The sequence below is a fragment of the Canis lupus genome, chromosome 18, assembly GCF_011100685.1.
Source record: "Canis lupus familiaris isolate Mischka breed German Shepherd chromosome 18, alternate assembly UU_Cfam_GSD_1.0, whole genome shotgun sequence".
NCBI classification, from domain to species: Eukaryota; Metazoa; Chordata; class Mammalia; order Carnivora; family Canidae; genus Canis; species Canis lupus.
This window is the reverse complement of record NC_049239.1, coordinates 50,257,959-50,283,902: the sequence shown is the minus strand read 5'-3', so window position 1 is coordinate 50,283,902 and position 25,944 is coordinate 50,257,959. Positions and strand designations below refer to the sequence as shown.

Here is a 25,944-nt window from a genome sequence, read left to right as displayed (position 1 = left end):
ATTGTATGATCTAACACACTACAAATATCCATTCATCTGACTGGCATGCGGGTTTGGGCAATTAAACAGAAAGCTGCTATGAGCAGGAGTGCCAGTCTTGGTGTGGAAACATGCCTTCATATCTTTTGGATCAATCCCACAGTAGGAGGTTGCCAGGCCGGACACTAGGTGTACCTCAGACCCTCTACCTTCCCCCTTAGCCATGTATGCGGGTTCCAGCTGTTCCACATTCTTGCTGACATTTGGTAGTGTTGGTGTCTTAAACGTTTTAGCTGCCATCATAGTATGCAGGGCATCTTGCTGGAGATTCAATCTACACTTCTTTTATGACTAATTACATTAAGCAGACAAAACAGATGTCTACTAACCATTTGCTTCTCTCTCGTGAAATGTCCAAATCTTCTGCCTATTTACAAAGTAGTTTGATTTCTTGCTAAATTGTGAGCTCTTTATATATTCTAAATACAAGTCCTTCTAGAGGGAGAGATCTGCCACATTTGCTCCAAGGCTGTGCTTGCCTATTTGTTTTCTTAATAATGTCATTCTAAGATCACAAGTTTTTAACTGATTAAGCCCAACTTACTGTATCTTTTTTCTTTTATGGTCAGTGCTTTACATAACCTAAGAAATCTCTGCCATGGTCACAAAGCTTTTCTCCTTTGTTTTCCAGATGCTTTTACACCTAGGCCTGTTATCCAAGTTAATGCTTGTGTATGGTGGGAAACCAAGTTCATAATTTTTCCCGTATGGCTGCTTAGTTCTTCCCGCATCAGTTTTGAAAATCTAACCCCTTCTCCAATGAATGACCGTGACCCTTGAGTATCAGTCGGCTGTATGTATGAGTGTCTCTGGGCACCAGGCTCTACTCTATTTGACAGATGTCCATCTTTACACCAATATCGCAGTCTTGATACATCTTAAAATCCGGCAGAATGAGTCCTCCAACTTTGTTAAGTTTTAGTTTCACATAAATTTTAGAACTTACCAGTTTCTGCCAAAACGCCTGGGGCTGGGTGGGGGCTGGTATTTGACTGGGATCACAGAGACTCTGGGTATCAGCTTGGGGAGAACAGACTCTTAATATGGAGTCTCCTGAAGCCATAAATGGGGTCTCGCAGTCCATTTATTTAGGTTTTTAGCCATGTTTTACAGTTTCCAGTGTGAAGACCATGCACATATTTCAAAAATCTCATCCCTAAGTATTTCATGTTTTATACCATTGTAAATACAATGAAACTTCACTTCCACAGCTTAAACAGCATTTCTGTTGATTCTTTCATATTTTCTCATGTACTTGATCATGTCGACTATAACACAGAAGTTTTTCTTCTTTGTTTCCAGTACTTTTGCAGTTCCTCTCTTTTCCTGGCCTCACTATGCTGCCCAGGTGCTCTGGTCCCCTGGGGGGTGGCAGTGGGATGTGAGAGCAGCGCACCTGCCTTGCTTGCTGTCTGGGGCTCTCAGGTGTGCAGGAATGCTCCAGCTCTCACTGGTAATTATGACGCTAGCTGTATGTTTCATATGTGCCCTTCCCCTGGTAGAGAAAGGACCCTACTATTTCTACTTTGCTGAGGCTTGTTTCTGTTTTAAATTATGATCATGAATGGGTATTGGATTTTGTCAAATGCTTTGCCTGCATTCACTCAGAAGATAATATGGTTTTCCTCTCTCATTCTGTTAATATGCTGAATTATACTAACTGGTTTTTAAAATGTTAAATTAACCTGGCATTCCAGAGATAAGTGCCACTTGGTCCTATCTATGTTGGATTTAATTTCTGCTAATATATTTTTTAAAGATTTTATTTATTTATTCATGAGAGACAGAGAGAGAGAGAGAGAGAGAGAGAGAAAGGCAAGAGGCACAGGCAGAGGGAGAAGCAGGCTCCATGCATGGAGCCCGAAGTGGGATCGATCCTGGGTCTCCAGGATCACACCCTGGGCTGAAGGTGGCACTAACCGCTGAGCCACCTGCGCTGCCCTAATTTCTGCTAATATTTTGATAATGATTTTTCTGTCCTGCTCATGAAGGGCACTGATCTGCAGTTTTCTTAATGTTTTTGTCTCGTTTTGGCATCGGGGCAATGCTTTATCAAATGAGTAGAGAAAAGTCCCTTCCTCTCTTTATTCTCTAAAAGTCTGTGTAAAACAAGTATTATTTCTTCCTTAAATATTGGGTGATATTCACCAGGACATGCAGTTTATGCTACAGGGAGGTTTTCTGAGTATGAATTCAATTTATCCAATAAATATATGATCATTTGTTAGGTTAGTTTTTGTCATTTCTATCTTCCAAGAAATGTGCACATTTTATGGACACTGTCAAATCTGTCGGTGTAAAGTTATTCATAATATTCTCTTACCCTTTCAACACCCACAGGACCTGGAGGGACACCTTCTCCTTGTACGTGATACTGGTCATATGTGCTTCTTTCTTTCTCGCTCAATATAGCTAAAAGTTTGTAAACTGTATTGAGCTTTTCAAAGAACTTTTGGTTTCATTGGTTTTCTCTTTTTTCCCCATCCATTTTCTATTTTAATGATTTCTGCTCTTAGCTTTATTTAGATTTGTTTTAAAAAGTAGGTTCCATGCCCAATGTGGGGCCTGAACTCATGACCCTGAGATCAGGAGTCGTGTGTTCCACCAACAGCCAGCCAGGTGCCCCTCTTTATCTAGTTCTATTGACTTCAGGCTGAGGTTGTTTTTTTCTCTTTCTAGCTTTTTAAAGTAGAAGCTCCAGTCACTGGTTTGAGGATTTCTTATCTAATACAAATGTAAAACCTTCAAAGCCACAAGTTTTTAAACTCTGCTTTAACTATACCCTGCAAATTGATATATTGTGTTTTCATTATAATCTGGTTCAAAATACTTTCTAATTGTCTATTTCACTACAATCCAGGGTTTATGTAGGTATACTGTTTAATTTCCAAATAATTAAGAATTTTCAAACTTTGTTGTTGTTGATTGCCTACTAAATTCCATGATGGTCAGAAAATATACTTTGGATTTCAATTCTTTTCAACTTGAGATCTGTTTCGTAACGCCCAGCATATGGTCTATCTTGGCAAATATGCCATATTCACCAGGCAAGAACTTACATCCTGCAGTTGGGCATTCAACAGTGTCAGGCTGGGCAAGAGACGGCCCCCGCTTCATCCCTCCTCTCAGGCTGGGGGAGACTGCAGTCCCCCTTCTACCCTCTACCCCACTCTGGCTGGGCAAGAGTGCGGTCCCCACTCCATCCCTCTCACTGCTGTGTGTCCAGCTCTGCCTCTCTGCTCTGTGGGTTCACCTCTCTGCTCAGTTTTCTCAGGTTCTGCTTTATGTCTTCTGAAGCAAGACAAATACATACACATTTAGGATTTTTTTCTATGTCTTTTGGATTAACTGATCCCTTTATCATTATGAAATTATTCCTTATCTTTGGTAATATTTTCTGATGTGTACTTTGTCTTACAGTATCATTTGACCATGGCTTTGAATCCGTTTAAAACTCCTTATTCCCCCTTTCTTTTCCCTAACAGCGTCTGTGTGTCATCAAACCTCCTGCCTGGAAGCAGAAATCGCTATAACCAAGGACTGGGAGGATGAATGAACCTGTCCTAAAGCAAGATGCTCACAGCAGAGTGTGTGTGCCCCCACCCCAGGACATGCCACCAACACTTGCTACGGGGCAGCAGACGGCTTAACTCAAGGTTAAAACTGTCTATGTTACGAACAGTTCCTAAAGTTAGAAGGAAATGACAGCCTGGCTTGTCGAACTACATCCTCATTCAATCCGCACCAGCCACCCACTGGAGAATGGGCACTGCAGGCCAGAGAATGGAGCAGTGACAACTGAAGCAAACACGTCAAAGCACAGGCAGGCACCCTCACGCTCCTTCACTCTGTGTCCCTCCTGTCAGAAAGGCCTGAGGTCAAGGGCTGGACCACCAAGATCCATCAGAGCCACAGGGTCATAAAGCACCTCTCTGAAGCAGGGAAGGTGAAGCCACCTCCAAAGGCAGATGCAGAGCCAAAGTGGGTTAAATAGTGCAGCCTTTAACCCCCAGCTTCCTGGGCTGAGCCTGCTGTCCTGGTGCCAGGTCACCTCGTTCAGGACCTTGTGGGGACACATGTAGATCTCTGTAAGAACGTTCACTTCCCGCCATGCACTCACAAACAATTTTCTTTCTGGGAATAGAAGAGAAAACCATCCCGAAACATACCATGTACCCAAATTCAATGGATGAAATCTTGGCCTGTACGATGGACCAAAGTCCCCAGAAGAAATGGGATGCAAGGGCAAACCTGTAATTACAAAAGCAGGAAATGCACATGAGATGTGTGGTGCTGGCCAAAGGCCCAGTGATGGGATTTCCTGCTGGCAGGCACTGTAACTCATCGGGACGCAAACCCAGTCTGCCCTGGCCCACTCAACAAGATTATATTCCATAGTGACCAAGAACAGGGTGGGAGCCCAGCAGCTGGCCTCTCCCACCTCTACTGGTGGCAGGTGGACCTGCAGTGTGGACATGCCCAACTGCTGTCCCTGGCGCATGGCTACAGTCCAAGGACTCACACAGAGGCCTTGGGGGCCACATAGGCGGGGCACGAGCCACACCGGGAAAGAAACGGTCTCTGCTACATGTACGCGAGCGCCCATCATCAGCAACTTAGGGGGCATTATACGAGAGGAGGAACACACAGGCCTCTGGATGACTCACTGGCTTTCTGAGGAGGTAGGATGTTGCCTCACCCTCATTCACCCTCATCCCTGCCCTCCTACAGCAGTGAAACAGAGTGTGGCGGTGCACCATGGCCCCCATCACTGAGAACCCAAGCTCCCCTCACAACAGTGCCTTTGGGCTTCACTGAATGCTTCAGTGTCCTCCTCAAACCTGATTGCTTTTCTTGTGGTCCTTGACCCACTACACATCCCTTGGAGCTACCCTTTCTGTCTGGCTCTCCTCCACTTTTCTATTTCTATCCATTCTAGAACCAGAGTGGGAAGATCTATGCACCAGGGGAAGCCCCAGGGACAGTAAGGGTGGCTGTACGCCCAGCAACAGGGCCGTGGACACTTCAGAAGAGGTGATTTATGGTGAGTGGACTGAAGTCACCTGAACATTTTTGCCAAAGAATCTCCTAAGAGAGCTCAAAGAATGAGTAATTCAGGTCTCTTAACTAAAGAGATGAGTGTGTTTGATAAACAGGGGTCCAAGCTTTCATGAAATCTAGAAGTTTCTCAGCCCTGCTTTGAGAGCTAGTGAAGAAAAATTAAAAGCAAGACTCAGAACACTCACAATTTATAGTTTTCAGAAGAAACACATTATTGGATGGTGCCCACCACTCCATGAGCATCAAGAGACGAGAGCATACAGGCCCTGGGTGGCACAGCCTCACACAGCCGAGTCCTATGTGTGGATTACAGTGTGGAGCGCCAACCACACACCCTGACCCTATAACACTGACCCTGCTCTCTACACCTGCTGTGTGCTGAAATCTGGAGAGGCACCAAATGCTCCATGTTTGACAAAGTAGAAGTCCCAAAGATGTAAGGGTATAAAGAAGCTCCTAAAATACTAACGATTGCAATTCGGCATCCCAATTATATTCTATAAACAGGACAACAATTTTTTATAAATTAACAACAAAACAAATTACCTATTGACTTCAAGTAACATTTCTTCTTCTATAATGGACTTTTCTTCATTACTGAGGTTTTCAAATTCATTTTGGAATGCAGCCAAGTAATTGGAAATAAAGTGGAGCTTTAAAAAAAAGTAATTACATTAGAATCTGACGGTGACAGATGGTGGTGTCAAGAACTGTCAGGAAGCACCACATGGCTGGAAGACACCCCACATATCCAGCGGACACCCCACACATCCAGTGGACACCCCACATGGTCAGTGGACACCCTACACACCTGGCAGGGCCTGGAGGAGCTCTGTGCCAGGCAGGAGCACGGAAGCTCACCGGTGCATGCGGCTGTGATCACAGTCAGAGTTTACTGGACTCGGTGCCACACTGTCAACAAGACAGGCACAGGAAACCACCGCTGCTTCTGGACAAAATCACTGAGGTAGAATCTACTCCACATTCCCATTTCCCAGTCTGGTCACAAAGCAGGGTAAGCCTACGTCACACATCCCCCTGGATGGGCTGGCATTCTGTGTGGGGCCTTCACAGGTGTGCCTGGCATGGGCGCTAGGGGCCCGAGGTCGCTGGCAGAGGCTCCCTCAGAGTGGGAGCTCACCAGACCACGTGAAGGGGCCTGCTGCCTCTGATGTGCCGCAATGACGTGTGTATGTCCGCAGATTGGCAAGGTCTAATTCTGGTTTGGAGAAGAGGCTCTACCAGGTCCCGCATGTAGTCTACATGTGAATCAGGATCTAGAAGACCCCCGTTCTTCAGCAGCTCACACTATACCAAACGGCACCAGAACACAGAGAACCATCATTCACTTGCTTTCTTTTATAAAAAGGAAACGGCTGGCAGCTGCTTCACCTAGAGAACGCCATTAATGGATTACGTAGCTGGAAGGGCAACACTGCCTTTCCACCACCTCGTCCACTTTCCTGTTCCCAGATGGCTTTCATACTCCACACCTCCTCCCACCAGAAAGCAGCATTCCAGCTAGAGGGCTGTGCTAGCAGGGCATTCTGGAAGGAGTAAACCTGGCACAGGCATGGCGATGGCTCACGCCTATTAAATTCTATGTAGCAGGCACCGTCCTGAGCCTTTGTTTCTGAACATGACCTCACACCTCCCAAGAACAGAATAATTTCTGCAGACGAGGCAACAGAAGCACACACAGAGTCAGTAGGTGACAGTGAACAGTGGCAGATCTGCGATTCAAATCTAGGCACTGTTTTGAAAACCCATGCTTGAACCATCACACAAGATGGGTTAATTTCTGAGAGACACTAAATGCTCAAATTGGCCAATGAAGACAGAAAATTTGAATAGATCAACACCTTAAGAAATGGTAATGACCTTTCCTCCCCAAAAGTTTGAGGCCCACACTTTCTTACAGGTAAAGTTACCAAATTTTCAAAGAACATCATGTTATATAAATTTGTCCCAAAAAAATTACAAAGGGACACCAAACACATTTTATTAGACTAGCATAATATTTATTCCAAAACTAGATACGAATAATAATTTTTTAAATGATCATTTTAAGCCCATTTCACTTATGCACATAGATGTAAAAGTCCTAGGTAAGAGACTGCCTCACTGGACCCAACAGAGTGTTCCAAAATAACACACCTCATTCAAATGGTTTATTTTAGGAACTTCATAGTTTAACATTTTAAATCATCTCATTAGCGGACTAAAGAGAGAAAAGCATGACTTTACCAGGTAGGTGCAGAAAGGGTAGCTAATGAAGACCAACACCTATATGTGACTTTTTAAATTGCTCAAAATATAAAAATTGAACTTCCTTCATTTCCGTCGCTGTGCAGTGCTGGTGGTTACACAGCCCTGCAGCCCATCACATGGAACCTGCCTTCTCACTGGCAGAAAACCCCCTCCTCCTGGCTGGAGAGTCCACACTCTGGGGCTGCCCAGTTGTGACAGAGGAAGAACTTCCTTCGGTACAGCAGGAATTTCAATACCTGAAGACTGCTGCTGCGTCTCCTCGTCCCCCAACACCTTTCTTCTCATACAGCATGACCTCGAGGCCAGAGCCAGCCTGGCCACTCTGCTTGGAACCTACTCAAGCTCATCACAGTTGTCCTGACAGTGTGGCCAGAAGAGGGCAATATAGTTTTGGTCCCACAGCAAGTCAACGCTTGAATGGCTGCCCCTGGAGTGTGTGCCATCTGCTGAAGGTACGATCACTGCGCCTGGCACAGGTGAGAGTGCTCAAGGACATCTCCTGAGTGAAATACAGCAGCGGCTGACTGCATCCCAGTCCTCACACCTCTCTCTGACCTCTCTGAAATGCTGCTGAGCTGGCAAGAGTTCCACGGGAAGAGCTGTTCCGTAGCAGGGGTTGAGCTACTGCCCTGCCCAGGCTCAGGATACCTTCTTCTCAACTGGGCTTGCTTCCACATCGCTACCCACTTACCCTCAACCCACAGCTCCGACGGCGGGCTGAGGAAGAGAGCAGGGGCTCCCAGGAGGAACTTCCCACACGGTGATTCTTCACGCAGCCCCCTCCCCCATACTCAGGACAGGAAAGGGAACTGGTAACAGCCGTAGCAGCTACTAAGTCATGGTGCCCAATAGACTACTTTTGTCTGCACAGAGTGAAACACACACAGAAAACATCATGATCCCCACAAAGAAGGCCAGGAGGCAGATCAGAGGCTGGGCTTTTTGGAAAAAATGAGAAGGAGCTACAAAAGAGACTGTGTTTTTTCTAACTGAATACAGGTTATCCCTGACACAGGGATTAAAATGTCAAGTTTGTGTCCAAACACAAAATCCCATTTTAGAGCAAAAGGGTTTGCTTAAAAATTCCATGATTTAAAAAAGGTGTCATGAAGATGCAATCAATTCTAACTGCATGAAATGGACTCATGCATTAATCTACCAAGCCTACGCAGTCACCTCCTACCTGTTGTTTCCTGGTGGGGTACTTCAGGATGTTCGCTCTGAAGAAAGGGTACTTTTCATAGGTATAGTCGTACATCCATTCACAGAAATGATTCCCAATGTCGAATCCCCTGAAAAAGAGGTAAGAGCTGCAGAGAAGGGCGCAGACTACCGCACCATGAGGCTCCTCTGGTCAGAGAGGGGAAAAGGCCAAGTTGTGAGCATCCCTCTCAACAACAAGCTGTCTTTCCTGTGGTTCCCCAAGGATGACTGCCCCAGGGGCAGAGAGGGCCAACAGGGCATTTACCACAACCACAGCCAACTGAAGCTACAAAAGCACCACCCAACCCACCACTCAGGAGCAGTTGTTCGAGAGCATTCTCCTGCACTCAGTACTCTGATCTCTGAAGCCAACAAAATACCCAATTCTGTGTTCTGATCACTCACACTGCTGCCCCCCACTACCAGCGAAGAACAGGCCCGGCTGCTTTCCACGCTGCTGAAGACTGCTAGGACGCTGGGACAGAGTGCACAAGCTCCTACGGTACTGTGTCATGGCTGCCTATTTCCTTCTGTGGCTGTTTCATACCTGTAATTATAGCTGCTGTATTCGAAGTCGATGAGCATCAGTCTCTGCTTTTCAGAATTCTCTCTGCCTTCCAGCATTAAGATATTACCTGCAGAAAGGTTTAGATAACATGCCATTTACTGTTGGCATGTGGCACAGTTGAGAGCAAAAGTCCTTGAACGTAGGGCTGAGAGTGGTGCTGATCCTGTCAGGGAACCCTAACCACACAGTGAGTGGGTGTGGGCCACGGAGCACACTGCCCCCCGAAGTCCAGCCCAAACTGAAGGCCCTGGGCCATGTGGACACAAGGCCCCTGTTCACAACAGCCCAAGAGTAACATGGCCCCAAGCTCACCCTGGAACAAGAATGGCTCTCCCTTGGCTTGTTGGGACTGCACCTCCAGACTTTCTACACCAGGGTATGAAAGAAAACACCTGATTGCATCCTGGAGTTCTGGCTGACCCAACAACCCGAGCAGCCCTAGGGAGGGTGGTTGTGGCCCACCAGTTAGGAAGCTGTGTGCTGGCATCCAGCTTAGGCAGCACAGGGCTCTGCAGACCATACTCCCAAGGAGGAGACCACAGGCATCTTTCCTTCCATCATATTTCCTTCCACAGCTGAATTCTGGGCCTGAAGTGAACTGGCTGCCAGACTGGCTCTTCAGGCTCTTCCCAAGGCCCCACACTCGACCCAATGCTCAGCATCTGTCACTATCAGGCTGGCGGGTAGGCACCAGTGAGCCAAGCTTTGCTAATTTTTTGGCCACTCTCTCCAGGGTTTCTGCAGGAAGTGTTTTCTCTAGGGTTTTTAGCACACATCTTCCGTTTCCAGGGGCCATTACAAGGAGATGCCCAGAGCAGTAGAGCAAAGTAAATGTATAACTCCCACCTCCTCTAGCCTTTTCATACATTGGCGATCACTGGCCAGACCCCCCTGGTGATGTCTGTGTAGCTGACTATTGCCTGCTAACACACAAACCTGGCTGACATGTCTACACCCTGCTTGACTTGGCCGCAATGATCCACTAATTAATAAAAGGTATTTTGGTTCAAACTAATGTCTTAACTAATGACTGGTCTTCAACAGAGACTATTATCAAAATTAAAAACAAACTGCTGAGCCTGGCATAGGGCCTGAGGGTGGATATGAGCTAGCCATGATGAAGAGGACAGGGACAGCAAGGCAAAACCACACCAGAACCCGGCACCACAGCAGCACCGGTGGAGCTTAGACGGGGCCTCCGTTTGAAGTCACAGTGAAGGGTACCTGGCATTATACTTTTTGGAAGGCAGAGACCCAAGGTCATGGTAGAGTGAACTAATCCCAGGAGAGCAGGTGCAAAATGCGGCCAGGGCAAGGCCCCCAGGACTGAACGGGGGCAGTTACCTCTCACTGGGTTTTCAGATTATCGAAGTTGCATGTTCACAGAGTTAAACACTGAACAAACATGTGACTTAGGAGGTTTCAATCATTTATCCAAGCTCACAGTTTAGTGACTGTTGCCATTTTTTCTTCTATGAATGTATTGTTTACAAAAATGGGAAGACACCCGTGTTTTTCTAAAACTTGCTTTTTTTCTCTTAACATATCCTGGAAATTTCTTCTGTTGGTCTGCATAAAAACTCGACCTCATTTTTTTTTTAATAGTGGTAGAATATTCCACTGTGTAGCTGTGCCATTATTTCACATGTGTACCCCCTTCTGCACAGACACCTGGCATCCATCACACCGCTGGAGGCTGCCTTTGAAGGAGACACACAAACCCAGCTTCACCTAACAGGCAGCAATTCTTACCTTCCTGACAATCATTGTGACAAAACACAACTGGAGAAGGGGTGGATTCAAGTAGTGACCTGGAAAGGGAATCACAGTGTAGGTCAGATGCCTCCATGCCTGGTAGCAGAGAGGCACACTGCACCACCATGCAGCCTCTGTGCAGTGCCTTCCCCGTGAGCTCCGAGAGTACTGCATTCACGTAGCTCCAGCTCACCCTGGAGACTCACACCAGCCCCCGAGGGCACCTAGCTCTTCTACAGCCAGGCCCTTTCCACCCAAAGCACAACCCTCCTCCTCTGCTCCAGCCCCTGGTTTCCAGCACATCTCTTATCACAACTCAACGCTACGGGACATGTTTGCTTGTCTCTGTTTCTCTTAATAAGATGCAAGTGCCTCAAAGGTCATCCTGGTCTCCATGTCCTCAGCACTACTCACACACATGAGTGATGACAACTGTGACTTCTCACACTCGGGTGAGTACACCCTGGACACTCCATGGCTGCCCCTACTCGCAGGCCCAAACCAGGCTTCCTGCCCCATATCCCCCAGTGCTCGGGCTAAACGGTTCCCCCCAACTGCCCCCATGGCTTGTTTTGTGTTTTGTTTCAGAAAAACCCTATGGCCTTCACCGACCGTTCCTCACCTCAGATACTGCAGCTCCAGAGGCAGATTGTAGCGGAGGAGCCTGTGGAGCTGCTTCACCCGGGGCTCCCCAGCAAACTTAATCCTCAGCACTTGATTCAAGTACCTGGAAAAAAAAGGGAGAACAAAAATCACCTCCCAGTTCACCATGGCTTACCATTGGGGGTCCTGTCAAGTACGATGGCAGCAGGGACCCTCAGGCCCCAGGACAGAGCCTGGGGCTCCAGGCTCTCTACAAAGCTCATCTCTGCCCACCCACCTATTCAGTGGACCAGAGGAAGACCTCCAACCATCATGGCAAATAAGTACTCACTCTGGCACCTCTGGCAGCCGCTAATAGAAAACTAAGTTAGAGCCAAGCGGTTTGACCACTTACTTTTCCATTGTTCCAAAAAGCCATTTTGGTTCCTTATTGAATGGCATTTTCATACCATGAAATGTGGCCATTTTCTCAGCTATTTCTGCAGAAATATCTGGCAAGCTTAATTCTTCAGTGTCTAAGCGTCGGCTCTGGAACGAACAAGAGAGTTAGAGAACAAACAGCATTTCTCCAGAAAGCCTGGAGGGGGGCGATCACAGAAGCCTAAGACCTAGCAGCCAGTTCCACAGGGTGTCTGCCTCAGCCGGCACACAAAACTCCTTGAGGAAGTGGACAGTGGACAGTGACCCAGCAACCGCCATGGCATTTCTCAGCTTGTGGCCCCTCTCACATACAAGCATTTAGGCAGACTCTGCCCTCTCTTCCCTCTCCATGCCCTCGTCCCTGGTAAAAGTTGAGTCTCAGGATTTGTTACATGAGCCCATGTCAATTCCTTCAGCACCTCAGACACCCTGGCCTGAAAGATCACAGCCAAGAGATGGTGCTCAGCACAGGTCCTAGTCAGAAGCACGGCAGGAGTTCAGGGTGAGCCATTACCCCCTCATCTACAGTGGCATCTGCAGCACCCCACAGCACCCTACCTGGCACAGAGCAGCTCTCAGAGTGCACAGCTGAACGAAGAAAGAGATGTCCAGCTCCCACTACTGCAGTCTGAGGCTACACATGCTCAGGCTGCACTTTCCCAGTTCCTCACAAGGAAATCACAATCAACTAAATTTCAACTAAGACCTGTTTGTCTTTTCCACATGCGCTGCTCCCCTAAAGAAGCCCAAAGAGGCATTCCTCTGAAAATCCAGAGCACCCAAGGGTGAAGGGGGGGGGTGGTCTCCAAGTTAGAGAAAACTCAGCTCGAATTCTGGCTTTAATCCTCATTTCAAAGCCACATGACCAAAGGCATGTTACTCAGACCTCTGCATCTTTCTGATCTCTGTAAAATGAGAAGTATGACATCGAGTCCCTGGTGAGGCTGCTCTGACCTAGAACAGATAGTGCTGGCAAGGGCCCTGGACCAGCACCCAGCCAAGGAAGTCTCGACAAATGGTGGGAGCATGATGACGAGAGCTCAGAGCTCATTGGAAGCAGCAGGCTCAAACTCCTCCTCTCCTATTCGAGAACCCTCCAAGTTATGACATGATCAGGACATGGTTAGAGACGGGGACTTGGCTCTTAGTGGCAGCTCACTCATTTTTCATGTGGCTCTGTTAAAAAAAAATGCCATACTTGGCATCGTGGATAGTGTAAAGCTAACCGTGGTCAAAGATGAACATATTTCATAGTTCTAAGGTCCTTTCCCAAGCGCAGGGAAAGAGCAATAGGAGACCAACCAGGGTTCTTAGAGGCCACCACTCTCCTGTGTCCTCTGGAAAATGCTATGGGAACCAGACAAGGTGGAGTGCATCCCACACCACTAGATGCTCAAGAGTAAACCTGGAAATAACACGCACTATCAGGCTGAGCCAAATGAAATCACCATTTATGGGGCCAAAAACAGTTGATGATTGGTTCAACCCAGTATTTTAAGAACTTTAAAAAATCTTCACTATATAGTAAACATTATATACAAAAAGAGATTAGAATTTCAGAACTAGAATAGTATCAATCCCTGATACAGAACAGGACAGTCCCAATATTCTGAGTTGTGCTCACGGGTCCTTTATCTTCCCTAAAAAGAGAAGTTTTACCACACAGGTATGTTTTAAACAATTTTTAGTTTGCTTTTAGTGGGCTTTATTAAAACAGTATACTATGTGTAGTCTTACACAATCTGGTTTTATCAAACTCAATATTGTTTTTAAGATGTTGCCACTTCTAACCACAGGAAGTATTTTAGATTTTCAATTCTTTCAAATACTTTATTATCTCATTTGATTTGCACACCAGTCGGGTGTTACTGTCTTTATTGGGACAGTTATAAATGAAAACACTGCCAGGTAGCAAGGAGGTGCAGGTACAGAGACAGAAGGTCTGTCATGACGGTATAGCTGTTGGTTTCAGCACACCCCCAGGCTGGCAGCTGCACATATGGTGCCACTGCATCAAGCAGAAAAGGGCACCCCTCCTGGGAGACAGGTCACGAGAAGGCTCCTTTCCCTGGGCTCTGGGGAATAGACAATTAGGACCCCTTCCTCCAGCTTCCTACTGAATACAGGTTGAGTCCTGGCAAGCAGAGCATCCCTTCAGCCAGGTGGCTTGTGCTTAACCACCTGTATATTTATACAGGGCAGTCCTGCACATAGGTGCCCATGCGAGGCAGGGCATGAAAAGGCCACCATTTGTGACCCGGTCCTCGAGGAGCTCACACAGGTGAAGAGGAGGCACCCACCCCAAATCTGTGAACCAGGCTGTGAGTGAGAATGCAGGCCAGCCAGGCTCAGCATCTCTACCCAATCTGGTCTCAACAACCTGGTCACGAGGTCCAGAGTTGTCCAGGATTCACTTTAACATGAGCTCTTAAGGCCCAAAGCCCCTCGTGGGTCTAACTCACACATAAGTCTAAAGATGACACACTGGCAGATGTGGCAGCAACATTAAAAATGCCTCAGGCAGCAAGAAAAAGCAAATAGTCCCAACTTTTGGGAAGAGGATTTGAGCTGGGCCTTGAAATGTCTCTGTGGGGGACATAGAGCTGGGAAGACTCAAACAGAGGGAGTGAGCTGGGAGACGAGGCAAAGAGCAATGGTGGCCAAAGACCCAAGGTGTGGGTGGTGTGGCCAGGGCCAAAGGGCTCTGCAGGGAGTCCTGAAAGCGGCCCAGAAATTGAGAGGTACAAGGGGAAAAGCAATAGTTTTGGGGTAAGCAGCTTCAGGGGACAACGGAATATTAGGTTTCATATATATTTTTCATTTGGATGAACATCTTGGCAGAAAAAACAGAGGTTCTAATGTAAATTCAATAGAAATCTGTTTTTTCTTTATTTCTGATACAGTTTCATAACGTGAATCCCATTTACCATGTCAGACCCCAACAGCTCAGGCTCCTGCAGGACCAAGACATAGAATCTGTCTGCTGTCTGTGGCACCCATCAACTGACCAGTCGAGAACACATCTTACCGGGATGAACTGCTCCAGGCGGCCTTGGGGAAAGATGCCGTAGAGCTTTGGCCCAAGCGACCTCTCTGCAAGAATGGCAAACATAACGCTCTCCAGAACCATGGCCTCGGCCCCCTAAAACAGAGAGCAACACACCAAATGTTTACTGAGGGCTGACTACGTGCAGGCACAATAGTGCTTTCACAGGAGCGGTGGTATCTAACCTCCCAGCAACCCTACGACTGGGCACTATTAGTACCACCCCCATAAAGAAACAGAGATCATATCTTGTAATCTGTAGGATCCATGCTTGCAAGCACCACACTATAGTGATGAGATTTAAAATTCAAGTTTAACCGAGTCACTGATTCCAAAAATAGAATATTATCTATTTGTATCTTATTGCTTGTACATATTTTAAAACTTCGATGAGTTCCACCCATAGCATCTTCCCAAAGGCCACCACAATGTTGTGGCCCCCCTTCCAGGGGCCTTCGGCCGCTGAACCAATCCTTAAGGACAACTGACATATCTGGGCCTGTTTTTGGGTCCAGAGAGCACCGGCATGGAGCCTTCACAGGTTCTATGCTCTGCTCTTATCCCCAGTCTTCTCCCTGCTGCCATTTTAACGTTTGTCTCTTGCCAAAACCTGACATTGCTCATATGCAGTCTTCAGTCCTAGGAACTCATGTGGGATCAAGAATCATCCTGCCTTCAAAAACCGTCTTTTGGTCTCAGTTCAAATTCACTCCCTGGTCCTTTTCCATTAAACAGCAAGTCAACCTCTAAGCCGCCACATTTGAGGAAGAAGGGCCAGCGTGGCTGGAAAGCGCTTTCAGATGATCCTTATTCATCTCTGGTTAAGAAATGCACCGAAGTGACTACAATTCTGCAGAAACACTGTGCAAAGTTAAGCAGCTCTTTATACTCGGGTTATAGAAACAGACAATAGGACCTTCTCTGGCAACGATAGCATGCTCAAGTTATGGAGACAATAGGACAATAGGACCTACTCAGGCAACGAAAGGATGCTAAAGTTATGGAGAAGAAAACAGAAAAGCTACTTTTCCAAAGGACATGGAACCACAGTAAAAAGTAATTTGATCACTTTCACATTTGGATAGAGCAAATATTTACTGGTGAGCCCCCACAGTTACAGTTTAGCCACTGTCTTGTGTTACCCACAATTGCAGTCTGACCACCTTGTAACGCCTGATCTTTATTTACTCATTTGCAGTTTTGTATCTGTGACTGTTATAACTAAATTGTGTCCCCCCTAAATTCACACATGGAAGCCCTAACTCACAGTGTGATGATGTCTGGAGATGGGCCTTTGGGAAGTGGTTAGGTATAGATGAGGTCGCAAGTGCAGGGCTCTCATGCGGTATCTTTATACGAAGAACTCCAGAGAGCCTGCTGTCCCTCCCACCATCCCTCCACCATGTGAGGACACACGGAGAAGACAGCACCCGCAGGCCAGGAACCCAACTGTGCCAGCACCCTGATCCAGACCTCCAGCATCCAGCTCAGTGAGATATGTCTGTTGCTGGCACCCCTGAGGAGTCTGTTACGGCAGCCCCAGGAGACTAAGACAAGGACAATACAAACAGCATTGATCTGTAAGGTCCACAGAGCTTAGAGCAGGGTTTGAGAGGAGACAGATTTACCCTCTGACCTCCCTGGAGGGATGGTCACTGCTGGCCTCACATCCAGCACCAGAGATGCTCACCGGAGAGTGTGCGCACAGGTCTGCAAAGCCTCTCTCTCCACCTGGAACCTTCACAGAACGAGATGCCATGGCAAAGGCAGGCCGGGCACTGCAGGACCCTGGCACCAGGGTGTGGCACCAGGTGGCCTGGAGCTTTGTGCAGCCCTCTGCCATCTGTACCCTACCCCCGAATTCCACTAGGATTTCTTCTGTCTAGGCATCCAAGTTTTGTCAGAATTAAATTTGTTTTTCGGTTTTCTTCTGTGTGAAGTGACCAAGCCCAAGGGCATCAGGGTGGGCTCTGTATAAGACACATACATATGGGATCCCTGGGTGGCGCAGCAGTTTGGCGCCTGCCTTTGGCCCAGGGCGCGATCCTGGAGACCCCGGATCGAGTCCCACATCGGGCTCCCGGTGCATGGAGCCTGCTTCTCCCTCTGCCTGTGTCTCTGCCTTTCTCTCTCTCTCTCTCTGTGACTATCATAAATGAATAAAAATTAAAAAAAAAAAAAAAGACACATACATGTGCCAGATCCCAAAGAGGTCTTTAAGGTGGGAGCTGCAAACTTTATACAGAGTTAAGGCCCCACGTGTTACATCACAGACATAGCAATTCGTGCATCATGCCCACTCAGTACAAAGGCCACTGGGAAGTGACCTCACAGGCTGTGCTGTCACTGGCACTTGGGCTGAACACACAGGGCCCAGAATCCTCCAGAGCCAAGTCAAACCGTTGCTGGGATAGTGGAGAGAGAGATGGATGGAAACCTAGGAACTTTGTCACTCTCTCTGGCATTGCTCTGAGTACTGCAGACAAGAAATCTCTTTGTTTACATGTAACACTACAGTTCAGTGTTTATTCCCAGGAGGGAGAAAGGGCAGCTGTGCATGGAGGAAAGAATTTGGAGGAAGAAGTGAAGGAAAACAATTACAAGCAAGAAAAGTAGACAGGTTAAGGACAGCAGGGAATCTTAAAATGAGTGCATCAACTACTGGCAGCCTTTTGTCACCACTAGGTCTCCACACACCTTCCTGCACACTACTGGGAAGGTGAGCACCGTAGAGGTTGGGACCAACACAACCCAGTCCACTGGCCCTCCAACCACAGCTGGCCCTACCTTCTCAGGACAGAAGGTCCTACCCCCACTTGAAACTATTTACTTCTGCTTCAGAAATATTCATACACATTCAGCCCCAGAATATTTACTGGATGTCCACAATGGGCCTGGCACTGTGTAAGCCCCAGGCACTGTGTTCCCGCCTCAGGGAAACAAGAATAAGACATGGAAAAAAAAAAAAAAAGACATGAATGCTGCCTGCAAGGACCACGTTCCAGAGCGAGAAGCAGACAGTAATATGCAAGCCCGGCACAGGTGGGGTAATTGCAGGGATGGGACAGCAGGGCAGGAGGTTGCTTCTAAGGAGATGGTGACATGGACACCTGAGGGGTGAGAAGCAAGCACATTCAGGGAACTGGGAGCCCCCACCTCCCAATGGAACAATCAGGGAAGAAGAGAACAAAATGAGCTTGGAAAAGTCAGAAGGTCCGGGCCAGCTATGAAGTCCTTAGTACCTCGATGGCATCTAGGGCTAAAAATGCATGGCTAACGAGGAGGAATCCACACAGAGTCGGAGCTCTCCTGGGGGTTGGCCCCACAGGAAGAAGCACATTTTACACAGCGAGCTGTCAAACACCCACCCCTAAAACTAACCTTACATGCTCACCACTCTGCAAGACTTTCTAGTACTTCCTTGTCTATTTCATTTTATTTTAATTTATTTAAAAAATATATTTTATTTGACAGAGAGAGAACACAAGCGGGGGTGGGGGTGGGGGGGCGGGGCAGAGGAAGAGGGAGAGAGGGAGAAGCAGGCTCCCCACTGAGCAGGAAGCCTGATGTGCTACTCGATACCAGGATTTTGGAACCATGACCTGAGCCTAAGGCAAATACTTAACCTACTGAGCCACCCAGGTGCTCCTAGTCTATTTCATTTTAAAAACATTTCATGTGCCATTTGGGGCTTACAACCCACCACATAAGCCCCTGATTCAGTTGGGGGCAAGAGAGACGGCAGTGGGGTTGAAAGTGAGTGGTGCTGTCCCGGATGCTCAGAGGAAACACGGAGAAAGGGCAAAGTGGCCCCTGGATTCAGCAATGTGGGGTCCTTGGTGACCAAAACAAGACTGGTGCTACCGGAGCAATGGGGCAGGGGACAGGCAGGCAAGGGAAGAGGGAGGCGGACAGCTGGGGGGCCAAGGTGTGCTTTATCTACACAATTGTATTTCTTTAAAAACATTAAAATCCAGTAATATCGAGATTATGAACTTTTGGAGAAGACTAAAGAAGCATTTCTGTGGTATTCTTGCCAAAAATGCATAACCTCATTCCAGTCACGAGAAAAGGTGAGACAAAGCTAACCTGAGGGAACATCTTATGAAACAACGATCAATGTGCCTAACAACCATTTGGACTGTGAGAGACAAGGAGGCAGATGGAAGAGACCAGGGAGGAACCACCAGCAAATGCAGTGTAGGGTCCTGGCTGTCTCCTGGAACAGGAGAAGAGAAAACATCAGTGGAAAAACCTGGGAAATTCAAAGAAGGCCTGGAGCTTAGCTGTCATTATTGTGACAGAGTTGGTGTCCTTAGCTGTTAGGTGTGAACATCAGGGGAGCTGCAGGGAGGAGGGGGGCTCTCTGTATTAGTTCTGCAAAATTCCTGAAATTTGAAATAAAAAGTTAAAAATAATTAAAATAAATGTATATTAAAAGATGGAAATCAAGCAATATGATAATATCAATTACTAATTCTGTGCATTGGGGTAAGGGTGTTCATTATGTTATTCTGTGCTGCCTCACATGCTCGACACTTTTTTTCCAAGAAAAAAAAGAGATCGAGAAGTAAGAAAGTAGAGAGTGTGTAAATACTCTCAAGAAATCCTACTACAGACAGGGAGCGGATGCAGGCGAGGCCACAAGGGACAGCCAGCAACGCACTGGTGGGAAGGAGGAGAGTCGGAGTCGGGAGCATGAGGGAAGAACCAGGCTATGGAAAGAGCAGGTGTACAAGCGCAGATGGCTCACGGGCTGGCAAGTTGGGAGATAAGCGCCGAGAACACAGCAACTGGGAGCAGAGAGGGACCTGGTCAGGAGGGCGAGCCCCCGGACAGGCCAGTAGTCCTCCCGACAGTGGGTTTCCCTCTAACAATGTCCAGCTGTTCAGGTGTGGGTCCAGAGAGGGCAAAGCGGCGAGGTCCAAAGACCAAGTCAGACACAGCAATCTTCACCAAACCAGGGCAGTGCTCAGGAGGAGGGTTTTCTCTTTAAAAAAAAAAAAAATAAGATTTTATTTGAGAGAGAAAGTGAGAGAAAGAGAGAGCATGAGTAGGGGGTAAGAGAGAGGGAGAAGCAGATCCCTGCCAAGCAGGGAGCCCGACATGGGGCTTGGGATCATGACCCAAGCTGAAGGCAGCTGCCTAACCGACTGAGCCATTAAAGCATCCCTCAGGAGGGTTTTCAACAGAGGAAGAATGGTTTGGAAGCAGGAATGAGGAAAAAGCCAGAAGACACCACTCCCCAAGACATCACCCCCTACTACCCAGTCCAACAGCCAAGATACCCAGATGTGATGGGAAAACACCCTCCCGAAGGGCAGAAGGGGAGGGGGTCTCTGGTCATTGAGGCTATAGAGAAGTCAGCACAGGAAACGCTCAGAAAAGAGGGAACGATTGCAGACAAAGGCCAGCCATCCAAAGGGGCTCAAAGAACATCTTGGACTGAGGAGAGGAAGGGATAAGGAGTGTGCACACCAGCAGGCAAGGGGCAGAATGTTCCAGAGCTGTGCACAGGTGCTGGCTGCAGCCAGCATTCGGCAATTCTATCTGTGCCCCACTGGATAATGGGCACAATAGCTCTGGTGAGGCAGTAAGAGGCAGAGAGGTCCTCCCTGAGTCTAGACTCCCAAGAATAGGGGGCAGACACGAATCGCATCATGCTGAAAAGTTACAGCCAGAGAAAGTGCAGAGGAGAGCAGACAGTGCTCACGGTGAGGGCACAAAACAGAGGCACACACCTAGTCTAGAGAGTAGGAGGGCCCGTGGGGAAGGAACCCTTGAGTGAGGTCCTAATTAGAAGCAAAAGTGGGGGTGACAAATGGGTGAAGTCAGGAGCATTTCAAATGGAAGGAGCAGCATCTGCAAAGGCAGGAAGAAAACCACAGAGTTTAGGACAACATGGCTGGGGGCAGGAAAGGGAAGGACACTGAAGATGAGAAAGGAAAGGTCAGTAGGGTCAGGCCACGAGGACCTGCTGGGACAAAGCCCAGGCCAAACTGGGGCACAGTGAGCTCTGAAGACATCATGCAAGAGGCTGACCTGATCAGAGCAGAGCCCCCAGAGGAGAAGAGGCACAGCCTGGACTGGGGAGGTGGGTGGTATATCAAAGGAGATGAACACATAGACAAATGGTAGATTCACAGGAAAACAGGAGACTCACAGCCCAGACACAGGGTGAGGGTGAGAAGGATATCAGAGGGGCCTCCCAGCTTTGTCTGCAGAGAAAGGAGAAACTGAGGCTCCTGGGAGAGGGGTGGGGCAGACACGGTGTGTTCAGCCTTGGACCTGGCGAGATGGCCCAGGGGAGGCGGACAGCGGATGGCGCTGAGGGGCAGCGCAGAAAGAGGGCCTCTGGATGTCTTGGGGCACCTAAGACAACAGGTCAGGCCCAGAAAGGAACCAAGGGGGAAGGAAACACTTCAGAGAGGACGGGGTGGTGCCGGGTGCCATTGAAAAGCTGAGTCAACTAGAACTGAGAATGTACGGTGAGTGTGGCATCGCGGAGGCCCCCAGGACCCAGCCTCATCAACCACTAGGACACATGCAGGCCAATACACCAAGGACTTTGGATGGGGGAAACTCCATGTCCATCACTTCCTGCTGGGGGGTGTCTCAGTCAGTGTCACTCAGAACACACATTCTGGATCCATTAGACTGGGGCCTCCAGAGCAGGGCACACCCAGAACAATCCACCAAGACATCAGGGGGAAACATCAGTACTTTTATGCCTTTATGATCTCACCTCTTTTTAATTCCTATTTCTTGATGGTTTCAATAACTAGTCTACAGTGAATAAAACTAGTGCACTTATGTCTGTGTTGGGGGGGGTACTTCTATACAAACCTGCAGATATGGGGCCAGTGTGCTCAAAGGTGGCTTGCCCGATGGCATGTGGACATCACTACTCTAGAATCTCCACTTCTGAGCCTTGAAAAGGGCCCAAGTCAACGCATCAGTGCTCTCGACCTCAAGTTCTTCTGAACATAAGCATTTCGGAGGGGGTCATTTTAATCTGACTGGGGTACCAAGCATAGGAAAAGGCAATCCTGCTCACCTGGGACAGTGCTTGCTTCAGTGTCCCAAGGGACTGGAAGAGGGGGTCAGAGGCACAGTTGCACGAGCCAGGTTGCCTCTACATCCTGTCATGCACAAGCATCTCCCCAAACTGCCCTCTCTCGCCCCAAATGCTGTTTAGGTTGCCATAAGGAAAAACCACAAGGGTCTGCTGCCTACACTCAGTTGGAACAGAAAATACCCAGGGCACACTCATTCTTCCTAGCGTGGCTCCCTACACGGCATGCCCCATCCTCTGGGAGACAGATCAGCCCCTCTGGGGGCAGCCAAAAGGCACTGCTAACACCGCTTACACCTCAGACAGATGCAGAACGGACTGAATTACTTACTTGAAATTCATTTTCTTTCTGAGCTTGTTCGGATCCCTCTTTATTACAGGACCTCTACGAATGAGAAAAAGCAAACACTTCTGGTAAGATGGGGAACACCAAACAGACACTAACTTTGCAACCACCAGAACAGTCAGGGTTTACAAAACATCACAGATCTTTAATGAGCACTTCTCAACCCATGGAAGCCACCAACAGCGGCAGGCTAAAATGCACCACGAGTGTCCAGCACTAGTATCAACACCCAAGGAATCACTTCATTTATTTACAAGAAAAGGAACGTCCTATTGACCCCAAACAGCCGTGTACTTTTTCACAATTTCATTGCCCGAGGAAAGTCAATAGGGGGCGCTCTCCCAATCAGGTCTTCCCGAAACAAATGGTCAAGTGGTCTCCCCAATTTAGCTAGGTGGTGCCTTCAAGTCCACACTATCCTGAGGAAGCTTCCTTCCTACAAGAACTAGGAGTGTACACACACCCGGGGCAAGTCATCGTGGTCAGCACAGAACGGGGACAGAGAAAAAAGCGCTGTGCAGGCAGGAGACTTGGCACAGAACCCATGCGACAAGCCTGCCAACTTGCCACTTTCACATAGCCCTGCTCACTCAGCCCGTCACTGGCTCAATCTGAATTCTACCACCAAAAAGAGGGTCGTGAGAATTTAATCAAGTCCCTAAACTTACTTCACATTTTAATATATTAAGGGATATTTTTATATCACTTTCCTCAATGAAATTGCAAATTATTGGAAACCAGGGATCTAGCAATAACAAATATATCATTAACTGCCTTGTGCAACTCTCTGGCTACACTCTTTCTTCATGGCACAGATCATATCTTTTAAAAGCAACCCTCCACCCCAAGTGCTTTAGAAATTTTCCTACTATCTTTAATAAGGGGACGGAGAAAAGCAAGTCAGAAACTTAAGCATCATGCCAAAATTTTACACTCCAATATTGCCTCTAGAAATGTTATTTGCTATAATTAAACTAAGTCGGCTTAAGCCAGACCCAGAAGGAAACCCATAAAGGGAGCTTCTTCAAAATGTTAAGGTAAATTATTCTTGAACATCCCATGAAAAACATACCTTTCCATTCCACAGCTTTATCAAAAATACCTGTACCAAGGGTGGAAAGTATGGACAGGAAAAAAAAAATGCCACGTTAAGCAACACCAGCTACTCTAGTGCCATTCAAAGACCCCAGTGCTTTGGAGCAGCGCTCCCATTCATCCTGCACGGACACATTCCACGGACGTTTTCATGCGTGCTCTGCACAAACAGTGCATGTGCTAGCTTCCTCAACATAAAGGTAAATATCCATGTTCATGAAGCAGATTGCTCTTCTACAAATTCAATAACATCTTTAACATCCCATGAAGTTCATTTTGTACAAAGTATGGAAAGTACAACTGGGGCAATATATACTTTCATTTGTGTAATCTTGTAATCTGCGTTTCTCTGATGAAAAGGTGTTACAGGTTAAATCCCGTTACAATAAAAGCTACCAAAATGAAAACACTCCAGAAACACTTGGTTTGCTGATGGCTCGGTGTGCAATGTGGCAAACTCTAGGGTAGAGTACTTGGGTACCACCAAAGCTTTGCTCCTTAACTCCAAACCACTCCCCATGGCTGCACCACTGCGACCTCAGAGTCAGACTTGAGCTGTCCCCTTTCTGCCCAATGGCCTACCAGCTCCTCACAAATAGGGACTCCATCTTTCACTAATTGTTAGTCTTCCTCCAAAGCACCAAGGAATCCTGCTGCTCACTACACTTTTCGCCTGCATGAATAAAGGAGCCGGCTGTGCTGTGAAGCTCAAGGCACAACCTCCGTGACAGAGCCAGCCGGCTTCGGGCAAACTCACATCCATGGTCCAAGCAGTGGGGAAACTGGCTATGGTACTTATACGGATGCTGAATGGGGCCCAAATGTCCCAAAATGTTAAATCCTGTGCTTGTTCTCCCTAAGGAAAGTTAAGAACAAAAAAAGTTCTACAATACGATATATTGTATACTGATACTTTGTCAGAAAAGACAAATATGAAATTTGGGTATCTTATTGAAATTTGTCGTAACGGGATTTGACCTGAACAAAATTCTAAAGGACTATGGTTATTCCTATGCTGTTATTATTCGAACTGTATCTTCTTAGGGAGATACAGTTAATGGGTTATTTAGCCAACAGAAGTCCCTTTCCCTTGTCCAATGGTGCTCTCAAAAGCAAGTCATTTCATCCAAAGTTACAAATTGCTTTAGTTCCCAAGGCCATTCCTTTTTAATTCTTGCACCGGTGGAAATAAATTTTGTTATGGATTTCCCCACCCCTGCCCACTCCATTCCACCCCCAAATGAATGCATTACTTATACCATAAGAGCACCATCATGAAGGCAAGATGGACTTCTGCCACATTCAACCCTCTGTTCTGTTTCCTCAGTACAGAATGTTCAGGTTCCCTCAATCCTGTAAACAAAAAGAGTAAGACCAGGAAATCTCAAACCAATTTAGATATTCACAAAAAGTGAGAGAAGCGACCTCCTCCTGATAAGCCAAGGGGAGATAGACTCACTGCCAAAAAAGAAGTCAGAGAACTTTTTTGTGCAGGAAGATAGAAAGTAAAATGTATCTTGGAATCTGTGGGATTTTACTTCAGAGGCATAAATTTATTTGAAGCAGATATTAAAATATATTGTATAAATATTTAACATGACTCCATATTTTTTGCCAACTTTTAATAAAAACTAGCTATCATATATAAAATAAAACTAAAGTTTTCACATTAGGAATTTGAACACTGGTTAATATCAAATAATTACTAAGATCTTTTGATGTAAACATTATTATGGTCATTTAAAAAAATCATCTTAGGTATGCCTGGGTGGCTCAGCAGTTGAGCATCTGCCTTCAGCTCACGGCATGATCCCAAGATTCTGGGATCAAGTCCCACATCGGGCTCCCTGCATGGAGCCTGTTTCTCCTTCGCCTGTGTCTCTGCCTCTCTTTCTCTCTGTGTCTCTCATGAATAAATGAAATCTTAAAAAAAAATCATCTTATATAGATATAGATGGAAACATTCATGGAAGTGCTAATGTGATGTCTGGAATATGGTTCAGAATAACCCCAGAGAATGACCAAGGGCGAGGGTGAAGGACTGGTCAAAGGGAAAGACAGATATTGGGGTACTTGGGGCTCATTACACTCTTCTGCTCCACTTTTGTATGTATCTGAGATTCCCTGTAATAAAAAGTCTTTTTAAAATAAACACAGAGTGTGCCTGTGTGACTCATTTGGTTAAGCGTCTGCCTTCAGCTCAGGTCATGATGCTGGAGTCAAGTCCCATATCAGGCTCCTTGCTCAGCAGGGAGTCAGCTTCTCCTTCTGCCTTTCCCTCCAGCTTGTGCTTGTTCTCTCTCTCTCTCTCTCAAAAATAAATTAATTAAATCTTAAAAATAAATAAGTAAATAAATACAGAAATTTCAAGACCTAAGACGTCAGAATGCATTAAATATGCTTAAGACTCTAACATCCCTGAATTGGGCTCTCTAAATGAATTGTAGGACATAAAGACATTA

General features: G+C 47.0%; 1 protein-coding gene across 11 annotated transcripts in view; it reads right to left on the bottom strand.

The window, feature by feature from the left end:
- The window catches only part of CHKA (choline kinase alpha), a 70,024-nt gene that overhangs the window by 5,884 nt on the left and 38,196 nt on the right, over positions 1 to 25,944 (bottom strand). For 5 of the 11 annotated variants that reach the window (XM_038563712.1, XM_038563711.1, XM_038563719.1 and 2 more), the window contains exons 3-11: positions 22,373 to 22,426; positions 14,949 to 15,062; positions 11,895 to 12,028; positions 11,520 to 11,624; positions 10,895 to 10,953; positions 9,122 to 9,209; positions 8,555 to 8,663; positions 5,647 to 5,753; positions 4,209 to 4,290 (exon numbers count right to left, since the gene is read on the bottom strand). In XM_038563712.1, coding sequence (XP_038419640.1) covers positions 4,209 to 4,290; positions 5,647 to 5,753; positions 8,555 to 8,663; positions 9,122 to 9,209; positions 10,895 to 10,953; positions 11,520 to 11,624; positions 11,895 to 12,028; positions 14,949 to 15,062; positions 22,373 to 22,426 — 852 coding nt within the window. Of the gene's footprint in view, positions 1 to 4,208; positions 4,291 to 5,646; positions 5,754 to 5,911; positions 6,050 to 7,099; positions 8,235 to 8,554; positions 8,664 to 9,121; positions 9,210 to 10,894; positions 10,954 to 11,519; positions 11,625 to 11,894; positions 12,029 to 14,948; positions 15,063 to 22,372; positions 22,427 to 23,459; positions 23,490 to 25,944 lie in introns of those variants that run through there. The other 6 variants (XM_038563714.1, XM_038563716.1, XM_038563720.1 and 3 more) reach the window with 4 other exon arrangements.